The sequence below is a fragment of the Porites lutea genome, chromosome 5 (genome assembly GCF_958299795.1).
Source record: "Porites lutea chromosome 5, jaPorLute2.1, whole genome shotgun sequence".
NCBI classification, from domain to species: Eukaryota; Metazoa; Cnidaria; class Anthozoa; order Scleractinia; family Poritidae; genus Porites; species Porites lutea.
In genome coordinates this window covers 42,503,193-42,515,090 of record NC_133205.1, presented here as the reverse complement: position 1 = coordinate 42,515,090, position 11,898 = coordinate 42,503,193, and the positions used below count along the sequence as shown (strand labels likewise).

Here is an 11,898-nt window from a genome sequence, read left to right as displayed (position 1 = left end):
TTTCAGTGAACTTTCCTTTTTCACAGCATAATTCGATCAAAGATGGAAAATTCTTAGATCGATAAAAAGTTCGGTTTGTTAGATCTATTCGGGGACTGATTCCAAGTAAAGAAAAATCAGTATTAATTATTCTGAAAACCAGTCTACTACTCTGAAGCCACAAAAACATATTAACAAGACCAGGGAGCAATAAATTTAGCTCAAAATTGTCCCATAAGTAAATAAAACGCTCGACAGACTCGGGTAACAAAAATTGCCACGCGAAACGACTTCCGCTCTGGAGCCACAATTCCCAAAACAACTTGTAAACAAGACCTGCTGCGGCCCGTTTCTCGAAAGTCCCGCTAACTTTTCGGGCCCGAAATCAAATATTCAAATCGAAATATAAAGAATAAGAGCGCAGGTCCTGGCTAGCAAACTACTCCGTTTTGTTTCACTAACTGATAGTTCTATCATGCTAGATGCAAAACTTTTGAAACCTCGATCTTTAATATAAACGGAGACGGCTTACCGGGCCCGTTAATTATCGGGACTTTCGAGAAACGGGCCCCAGGGCGTAATAAAGTTTATAGAAATTAAGCCCCTGGTTCCAATACACGCTCGATACAGTCAGGTAACAAAAATTGGCCGTAAATCAACCTGAGTCTGCTCTGGAGCCACAAAACACATAGTAAACAAGACCAGGGCCGTGAAAAATTCAGCGCAGTTAAGCCCCTGGTTCCAACACACGCTCGACAGAGTCAGGTAACAAAAAATTGGCCGTAAAACAACTTCTGCTCTGGAGCAACAAAACGCATGGTAAACAAGACCAGGGCGTGAAAAATTTAGTGTAATTAAGCCCCTGGTTTCAATACACGCTCGAGAGAGTCGGGTAACAAAAATTGGCCGTAAAACAACTTCTGTTCTGGAGCCACAAAACAAGACCAGTGGGTAATAAAAATTTAGCGAGACCCTGGTAATAAACGCGCTCAGCAGAGTCAGGAGACGAAAAAAAAAATTTGCGTAAAAAAGTTCTACTCTGGAGCCACAAAACACATTCCCTCCTTAGAACAAAAACCTATGGGTACTGCTAAAAAAAAAAAACAGTGAAAGCGGAAGCCAAACAATAGTTCAGACATGAAAATGCAGCAACTTATAATAATACGTACCTCAAAAAACCCAACGGAAATAGCAGCATGCTAGTAAAGCAAATTCATGCACTGACTCTGCATGTCGAATAAAACTAGGAAGCACGAAGACTAAACAGCGTAGGACAAAATAGGCATATGAAACGAAAAAACTGAAAACTCCGAATGCGGACATACTGCGAGAACTGAACATTACAACTGACTGCTATCCCGCTAGAGCCGCTCAATAACTTGAGATTGCCGAAGCCAGCGAATGTACCACTCACGTGACGCACTGAGTCAGTTTTCAGGATATCCAGAAACATTAGCTGTGGTCACACTACAGGCTTTTCACCTAGGTAAACAAGACTTGTTGACAGTTTACCTAGGGGAACTTGACTTTTTAAGTGTGACCGATTTTTCCCTACACTTGTAGGTAACTCACCTCGGGGAAATTTTATCGTCTGGGTCTTGGATATGTCTCGAAAACAATAGAGTTTACCTTGACAGCTACCCCAAAGCAACAGCTAGGGAAAAATGAAATACGGAGGTTGCTAGCCAATAGACGCTCATCGGCGAAGGTCTTGATGACAGAACCGGGCATAGATCACGCTGTGAAAGAAATTTTGGGGGCACGAGTCGTCCACGTCTTCGCCTTTCTTCACCTTGCACTTTGAATTAGCGTAAGAAATAACAGCGAGATAAAAGGAAAAAAAACGTCTCTTTGATCAGCTAGATCCCCTGGGCATTTTGCCTTCTTGAATTTACGCTCCGAAAAATTTAACTGGCGTGAAAACTTTGGGAGCCGATATCAGTAGTGTGACCTTCCCAGAATTTTTACCTAAGTAAAACCACAGGTACCCAAGCTCGAAATATGAGCATCGGCGAGCATCGGCATTGTTGCGTAACATTCAAAACATAAGGATTTGTATGGGTTTATATAGAGAGAAAACCGTTTACATAAAAACCCATAAAACAGCCATAAATCGGCGCGTGGACCACACAGGAGAGACGTAACACACATTTTAAGTAAGGTAAGCTGTTTTTTATTGAAATCCTTTCATTTTCGTAGGTTACAGAAACGATAGGGTTTTTTTCCATACAAATCCTTATATTTTGAACGTTACGCAACAATGCCGATGCTCGCCGATGCTCATATTTCGAGCTTGGGCTACCTGTGGTAAAACAAAACCCGAGATGAATTTTTGATGAATTTGCCTCAGGTAAATCGGTTTTACCTCGGTAAAAGTCTGTAGTGTGACCACAGCTATTGTAACATGATAATCGGGATGATAAAATACAATGTAAACCAGCTGACAAACACGCGTCACGAGATCACCAGCGAGATCACATGGCTTTCACTTTGGACCTTCTTAGCTTGCGTCTTAAAGTAAAAGCTTACTTGGATCCTTGCGTTGAAGTTTCAATCGTAAGTACAAACAATTGAAATTGTAGTCGGTTAGCTTTTATCTCAGTGCAACTAGATACATTTTTTTATCTGTTTTGGATCCGGGAGGAGAGGTACTCCAAGCATGTTTATGAGTGCTGTAATTTTATAAAGCTTGTTTTGCGCAGCAACGTGCCAAAGTCAAATCGCTCTCTCTATCTAGTAATAAGGATATGGTTATCATAAACAAAGTAGGGAAATATTCCACTGTAGGCTTCACCGAAAACCATACCCTCTGTTAGCGACAATTTCACAACACGGAAGCAGTCGGTTATAACGACGTAATACGGACAATTCTGGGGTTTATCTTGGAGGTTTCAGCACGTTTCCTTCGTTTCACTCAGTGTTATCTTAACCAAAAGTCATTTGTGCAAATTTCTTAGGACAAAAGTGTTCATATGGACTCACAGATATAGAATATAATTCACTGCCATCCCCCTGGATAACAGTCGCGTTCGTGATTTAGTAGTGTGCTGCTTTCATGTGCATATAAATCACTTTCGCTTTTTCCGTATACGACAAAACGTAATGCGTTGTTGACGTTTCAGTCTTTTCCCTGTTTTACTTTCTATTTTACAATGTTAAAGAGATGGCATTTTTGGAATTGAATAGCTTGGTTTATTAGAGACACGTTCGTACTTTGTTAGCCTCCATAATCTACAGTACGGACCGAGAAGACCATGCCTTGTGGCTATATTTTCACTGTCACGCAACCAAAAAAATAAATTGGAAACAGTCCAGTGGAAGAAGGCAAGAAAGTGAAATGTTATAAAAGACTAATATATAAACAATTTGTCTAAGTCTCAGGTCTTTGTGGCCCACAGTTTCCGAGTTATTTGCCGAAAAGTTTCACGCACCTTTGTAGAGCTTTGTATGGAGACGCCATATCGGTGTACCGTTTTGGTGCACAGTGAATATGGCCGCCGGAAATCAACAAAAACATCTGGAGTTCAATTTTTCAATAAAAGCTCTTTCTTTTCACTCGAGAACTAGCATACGTGCGCATAAACATATCTTCTAATACTTGAAATAATTATGCTGCTGAAAATCAAGAGGAGAGCCTTTTTTTCCAACCAGACAGCATTCCTATTTTGGTGTCACACACTGTGAAAATTGCTGTATTTTCGAAATGAAACATGCTACGGGAATGGAAACTTGTAGAAAGATTTTCTTTTTGTTTATCTTTAACCTAGTATAAATAAGAATTCGTAAAACCCTCGCTATTTTGATGTCACAATTTGATGACGTCACTGTGAAATCCATCTATACTGAGATTTATGGTCCAAGTGCAAAGCGAGCCATAAAATATTATCATTTGACCTCCTGGGCCGGGCTGTTCAAAGCAGGGTTAAGATAACCCAGGTTTAGTGAGAAATTTCAATTCAGATATGAAAGCTTATAAAAGCTAAATCAGTTTTTTCTTTTTGTCTACCATTTGATGATTAGATGCTCTAATCATCAAAATGATTGGGAGTACCAATGATTGGGAGTCTATTGGGAGTACTCGGATCTTTTCTTTTAAGCAGCCTGTGTCACTGATTGAAAAAACAGCTTCCTCAGGTATTTACCATGCTCAAAAACGCTGTGGCTATAGATTTATGGCCCTAGTGCGAAGCGAGCCATAAAATAAAAATCGATGAAAAAAGGATCCGGGAACAAGAGGAGGACAAGCGATTTGACAGTAATTCGACAAGCGTCACAAAGTGAAATACTTTATTAGGCAGCATAAAAAAGATAGATTGCACTAGGCTCTCAGATAATAGGAACGTCGCCAGTATTATAAAAGACAAGCAAAAGTAAGAGGCGGGCGATTTGAGAAAGCGGGCTGCAGCGGGAAAAATCAGCCCCCTCGAGTTTTTCTCTTCACCTTTTACTGGACGACTGCGCTATAAGTTTCATGAAGGCGGGAACAGGCTAAAAATGTGCACGCTGAAGTCTTTTGAAAACTGAACACTACGTAATGTTTTCAATTCCACAAATGGTTTGGGGTCCATTGGTGACGGCTGGCCCTACTTTCAAGAGTTGTGGAATGACCAGTGGACTTGAAAGGCAGAATAGCGGAATATACACTCCAAACACGGGGAACGAAAATCCTAGAAAATGGACTCACGAGAATATCCTGCGTTGTTTAATCAAATAACTGAGGAATAGCCAAAGCAAAAAAAATAACTGAAAAGAATAGGAGTCAACTCTGCCACGTTTGCAACCACTAAAAACTGTTCCATTAAAACTAGGTTCGTATGACAAACATCCTGCATACTGTTAGGACTAGAATGTCCAAATTTGCTTAGTGGCACACTAGTAATAACCAGAGGGTCATAGTTTCGACGCTTATTGGGAGTACTCGGATCTTTTCTTTTAAGCAGCCTGTGTCACTGATTGAAAAAACAGCTTCCTCAGGTATTTACCATGCTCAAAATTTACCATCACATTTCTGTCATTCAGGGGCACCCATCGATTGTTTTCTGTAAAATATCTGTTCGGAGAAGCAAATATTGCCTACAATTTTCTATTTCTTGAGGACGGGTAAAAATTTGTAGAGGACCGTTCCATTCGTGTAATAAATTCCCTACGATTTTCTGAACTTTAATTTTTCATGTTTCACTGCCAAGGTTAGGGTCTTTTTCGTACAAAAAAGGGAACCTAAAATTTCGGATTAAAAAATGTGATGGAGAGAGGGGAATCAAGAAAATTCTCACTTTCGTGATACGTTAAATTGCATCTTTTAATTTTTCCGGAAAATAATGCTCCTTGTAATTTCGAAAAGACTCAAGTTCCCCTGTGAGGATGACCGAACAGATACTAGTTTTAAAGCGCCACTCAGAATGCATTTCTCGAGATCTAAATGTACTGTGGATAACCAAAAAAGTGTTTTTATGTATTTAGGAAATAACTATTGCCGGGTGCCTCTGATCATTGCACATGTATAGCACAAGTCGACATTCCAATCATGGCAGTGTGCAGGATGTTTATCACATGAACCTAGTGCGGTGGCCTTATATAGCTCCAGCGAATCTCCTGTAGCTAAGTGGTAGAACATCAGATTCTGGAGTAGTAACCAGAAGGTCATAGGCTCGACCCTTTAAGCTACCGTCAAAAGTGTTGGGAAGGCTGCTACTATTGTTCTCTTTTTTTCCTTCCTCCCCTCGCCCCTGGCCCAATGTTGAGCAAAACTTTAATGTTTGTGCGCGTACTTATTCTGTTATATCCCACCATTGAATAGTGGGAACGGGGGATATTTAGCAAAAGAGAAAGCTCTCCTTTTTTAGGAATAGATTGGACTACTGTTAAGTTGTACAACCTTGCCAACGACTTTTGTCTGTGATCATTGTAAATTCTAATAGGAGATTTATCTTTCCGAAAGGTTGACTTCCAAGCCTCAAGTATGGCCCATTCAAAAGAATATAACAACGAAGAGCTAAACTATTTCAGAATTTGTTATGTAACAACTAGCATACTAACGGAGGGCCTGAGGGTAATTTTTAAACAAGAATGGGACAAACAGTACAAATCAACTCCATTCGGAGAATGGAAAGATGACCTGCAAAATGGAGTGGACTTTTATAACACGGAGTCTCCAAGAAACAGGAAGAGAAATGCTCACCTCTTGACTACCATGAAAAACGGAGATAGAGGGGAATGGGATTGTACAATGCTATTTTACGCCCTTCTTTTCTCAGACTGTGTCGGGCCTAGCCTTAATGCAACGGTCCGGAATACTTTAGATGATCTTAGAATATTTAGAAACGAGGAATTTGCTCACATACGACAAGGAAATCTCTCTGATAAGGATTTTCACACTGCCATTAGCAAAGTTCATGCTGCGTTTCAAGCGCTTGGTCTTCCTACGGTGCAAATTCAAGATATAAAAATTCAGAAAACGTTCCCGACGGAAGACTTACGAAAAATCCTGAAAGAAGTTGAAGAACTGAAACAGGAACTTCAAGAAAAGGAAGATCAGCTTCAAGAAAAAGAGGATCAAAGAAGTGTTCTTGAACATCAGCTCATGAACGATGCACCTTCTTTCTGTATTCTCTCGCCTAAACCTTCTCACGACATTGGGGTTCGTGAGCGTGAGGTTGGTAAGCTAACGCAACAGTTGAGGGAACTAAAGGAGGCTAATGATAATAGACTGAGTATTCTGTACCTCTCAGGGAATCCTGGAAGTGGAAAATCGCAGCTTGCCGGCCTTGTTGCCAGGAAGTTCTTCGAAGAAAGCAAAGAAGTGCCAGACGCTTCTTCATTTGTAATGACCGTGAATGCCGCCAGTCCAGATTCACTTCTAGAGTCATATACCTCCTTTGCTCGCCAGCTTAAGTGCCCGGATTATTCAGTAGTACGAATCGTCAGCTCTAGAGAGTGGACGATTGAGGAAAAGATCGCTAACCTCAAGATGCTCATTAGCGCGAAAATCAACCTCTACACGTCGTGGCTACTAGTGGTTGACAACGTTACTTGCGTCTCTTCTATCACTGATTCTCTGCCAAAGTCTGGAAACGACGCTTGGGTAAAGGGTCAGTTGCTAATCACAACACAAGATACAGCATCTATCCCCTTGACAACCACTTTCATCAATCACATCTCAGTAAGCAAAGGTATGGAGCCCGAAGATGCCAGTTTCTTATTGGCCAAACTTTCTGGGATCACCGACGTTGAGATGGAGGGAAAAGTTGCAGAAAAACTGGACTATCAGCCTCTTTCTTTAGCAAGCGCTGCTATCTATGTGAAAGAGATTCGTCAAGCAGGAAATAAAAGAAATTTTGGCTGGAAAGAACTCCTAAAGAAATTAGAAGAAGGCAAACGAAACACTACGGAGAAAACTCTTGCTGAAACCAACCCAGTTTACCCAAACACCATGACTAGAGCAATAACTTTAGCCGTCAAAACACAAATTAACTCAAATGAGACTCTTAAACACTTGTTCAATTTCTTCTCTCAATGTGCACCACAACCATTAAATCTGAGCATAGCAATCGATTACGTTAAGAGAGTACACGAAATGGACAATGACCAGATTTCTTTGAGAATCAGAAGGTGCTCACTGCTGCTTTTAGAAGATTATGAGAATAGCATTTTCATTCGAGTACATCAGGTTGTGTACGATGCTGTCAAGTCATTACTGACAGACTATAAAGAGAGCCAACAATCAGAGGTTATTAACAGAGCTATTGAAGTATTCAACCAATTTCTAGTCGATATCTCATTATCAGAGATAGAGGCACTCGACACAATACACATCGTGCCGCATTTAAAAGTCTTATCTCATAATGTGTTTAAGGAAGAAAATTTATCTCGAGTTTATGATGAAAGCATTTTAAAAGCATTTGCAAATTTTGGCCAGACTTGCAGAGCGCACTGTGAATTCAACGTGGCAAAAAGATGCTTTAAACGATTGGTCGCGGTTGAGATGCGAGAGCTAGGCGCCGAACACGTTAATGTTGCAGGGACCTACAATGATTTAGGTGACATTCACTATGACTTAAGTGACTTTCAGTTAGCCAAAGAGTGTTATCAACACGCTTTGGCCATACGCCTTAAAAATCTTGGCGCCGAACATGTTGATGTTGCAACCACCTACGATAATTTAGGTTCAATTCACAGCCAGCTAGGTGACTTCGAGCAAGCCAAGGAGTATCATCAACGTGCTTTAGCCATTTATCTTGAAAAGCTTGGCACCGAACATGTTGATGTCGCAACTACCTACAATAACTTAGGTGAAATTCACAGGCAGCTGGGGAACTTCGAACAAGCAAAGGAGTATCATCAACGTGCCTTAGCTATTGATCTTGAAAAGCTGGGTGATAAACATGTTTATGTTGCAACCACTTACAGTAACTTAGGTGTGATTCACAGCCACCTAGGAGAATTTAAGCAAGCCAAGGAACATCATCAACATGCTTTAGCAATCCGCCTCGAGAAGCAAGGATCCGAACATGTTGATATTGCAACCACCTACAATAACTTAGGTGTAATTCACAGCCACCTAGGAGAATTTGAGCAAGCCAAGGAATATCACCAACGAGCTTTAGCCATCTGCCTCAAGAAACAAGGAGCCGAACACGTTGATGTTGCAACCACCTACAATAACTTAGGTTCAATTCATAGGTACCTAGGTGACTTTGAGCAAGCCAAGGAATATCATCTACGTGCTTTAGCCATCGATGTTAAGAAGCTTGGAGCCAAACATGTTTATGTTGCAACCACCTACAATAACTTAGGTTCAATTTACAGCAAGCTAGGCAAGTTTGAGCAAGCTAAGGAGTACCATCAGCGTGCTTTAACCATTGATCTTGAAACTCTTGGCGCCGAACATGTTGATATTGCAACCACCTACAATAACTTAGGTGTAATTCACAGCCATCAAGGCGAGTTTGAGCAAGCTAAGGAATACCATCAACTCGCTTTAGCCATCCGCCTTAAGAAGCTTGGCGCGGAACATGTTGATACTGCGAATACCTACAATAACTTAGGTGAAATTCAGAGGCAGCTGGGCGACTTTGAACAAGCGAAGGAGTACCATCAACGTGCTTTAGCCATCCGCCTGGAAAAGCTCGGTGATGAGCATGTTGATGTTGCAGCCACCTACAATAAGTTAGGAATAACTGACAGGCAGCTAGGTAACTTTGAGCAAGCCAAGGAGTATCATCAACGTTCTTTGCGCATCCGTCTTGAGAATCTCGGCGACGAACATGTTGACGTTGCAACCAGTTACAACGATCTAGGGGTTATTCACAGGAGGCTAGGCTATTTTAAGCAAGCCAAGGAGTTTCATCAACGCGCTTTAGGCATACGTCTGAAGAGGCTCGGCGATGAACATGTCGATGTTGCAACCACTTACAGTGACTTAGGTGAATTGCAGAGGCAGCTAGGCGACTTTAAGCAAGCCAAGGAGTACTATCAGCTTGCCTTAGGCATCCGTCTTGAGAAGCTCGGCGACGAACATGTTGATGTTGCAGCTAGTTACAATAACCTAGGGGTAATTCACAGGCAGCTAGGCCATTTTGAGCAAGCCAAGGAGTTTCATCAAAGGGCTTTAGAAATACTTGTAAAGAAGCTCGGCGATAAACATGTTGATGTTGCAACCACCCAGATTGACTTAGGTTTAATTTACAGGCAACTAGGCGACTTTGAGCAAGCAAAGGAGCATCATGAGTGTACCTTAGCCAGCCACGAGAAGTTCGACGGCGAACACTGATTTTGGCTTTACAAGGAACTATCTAATCTCAGGCTTCAAACAGCCTCATACACAAGATTTACCCGAGTTTTCTGTATAACGATCGGTTTGTTCCTAAAACAGAGACCTCAGACCTAAGACTAATGGACTAAAACGAAGACCGAGTGGACTAAAGGCAAGGACTAGTGGACTAAAACGAAGACCCAGTGGGAGATACTGGCCCTGAAAAATCCAATCGAGCCACCTTAATAGAACCTTTTCATTGAATAGGTCAAAAAGGCAAAGCTAGTTGTGCATGCTTCAGTAATGAAACTACCTTGCATCATGTTTCAGCGTCTGAGGATGGCAGTGTAGTTTGCGGGATTTGTTTGTTAAACGTGAACAAGACAACACCAGAATCGTCAAAACATAGTGACAGCAAACTCATGTACGGCGGTCGACATTACCATAGCACATGCGCAAACGTCTGGTGTAACAGATCGAGTGGACTCGATCTCGGCTTCCTTTACTGTTACCAATTGACCAATTGACAAAAATTGAATCTATAGTTAACTGCCTAATACGTACAAGTACATAATGCATGTAGGAGCTTATAATAGGCTCTTGATGTCTGCTAAAATGAGAGGAGAATACTTATTCCTATTCCCCACTTCGAAAACGCTTTCATATATAGATTTTGCGTAAACTTGACCAACATTGAGGCAATTATTGGAGGAACAAAAGCTCCCGTAAGCGATTGTGAAAAAAAATACCAGTGCTGAGAAATACGACTGCAAGTAAAACAGATGATCACCTCATTTCGTTGCTATGACGACTCCGATGTCAACGTAACTTTGCTCAAAATAAATTTTCATCTTTGTCTCATAAAGCTGTGGTAGTCGTTTTTTCATTGTTAACGGCGACTTTGTTAATGCTCAAACTTGGACCTGAAAAAGTTAATAACGCCACCTTAAAGAACCTTTTCATTGAATAAATCGAAAAGGCAAAGTTGTGCTTCAGTAATTGAATTAAAAGGATGTGAAATCAGTGGAAAACACCTTTTGGAAAACAAAGAAGGAGAGGTTGGTTATAATATTTCGAGGAATTACTATACAGATAAACTTCATCTTGATCTTATGGGCGCATTAGATCATATATTTAAATGCTATTTTGTGCCTTTTAAATAATTATACATTATTATTATTACTTATAATTAAAAATCTAACTAGAGAGTATAAGTCATCGTAATAAGTTTTGCTTATATTTCCCTCACACTCTTCTAAGAATTTAATGTAAACAGCAGAAATTAATTTTAACCCTCGGACGTACATGCAAATTCATACCCCAACAGCGCACATGCTCGAGGAGATCGCTCTCACTTTCAGCACATCCATTGCATAACACATCAGCGTATTCCATTAGAGGACCCACCAAGGATTTGTACAGTTTTCTTAAAGTAGTCCTGTCCGGCCTTGTACTTCATACCTTTCAGAATATTGAGGCTCAACGAAGCTTTCTCATAAATCTTAAAGATATGGGCCCTCCATGAAAGGTTGTCGCAACAACACCTGTAGATGAGTGTGTTGTGAGACTTTAGGTGCACCATCAGAGACATTGCTCCAGTTCGATGACTGTCCATCAATAACCACTCGTTGCTTGCGATGAGAGAGGTAACTCGTAAGCCAACCTAGAAGAGGGTCTCTGATGCCGATTGACTTCAATTTGAACAGAAGACCCTTTATGCGACACTCTGTCGAAAGCTTTGCTAATATCAAGATAAACCATTCTAACTTCAGTCTTTGCCGCGTTCGAAGGCGTCGTTAAGTTTGTGTAGTATGTAAACCAACTGATTGTCTGTTGAATCTCCTGGACAAAACCTATGACTGCAGCGGATTAAAGCTTGGTTTCCATATGATCGTCCGGATCGTCCCGATCGCCCCAGTCGTTTCAAAATATTTCGAGACGATCCGGACGACTGGGACGATTGGTAGTTTCCATATGATCTTCTCGATCGCCTCAAAGGCAAGAGACGCGGGGTCGTCAGCGATGTCTCTGGGTCAGACAATAGAATTTTTGCGCGTGTTTTGCAAACAAGCCACATAAATGGATGATTTTTATTTGTAAAGCGAACCTTACCTTGGTATCTGCTTTTTCTCTTGATTTTGCGGCATTGAGAAGCTAGAAGAGTTCCC

At 41.0% G+C, this 11,898-nt stretch overlaps 1 protein-coding gene across 1 annotated transcript; it reads left to right on the top strand.

Annotated features, from left to right (window-relative positions):
• The first annotated feature begins 5,938 nt into the window (after positions 1–5,938).
• Positions 5,939–10,863, top strand: LOC140937536 (uncharacterized). Its single transcript, XM_073387098.1, has one exon. The coding sequence runs from the start codon at positions 5,939–5,941 to the stop codon at positions 9,746–9,748; it is 3,810 nt and encodes a 1,269-aa protein (XP_073243199.1). The 3' UTR covers positions 9,749–10,863.
• The last annotated feature ends 1,035 nt before the right edge of the window (positions 10,864–11,898 follow it).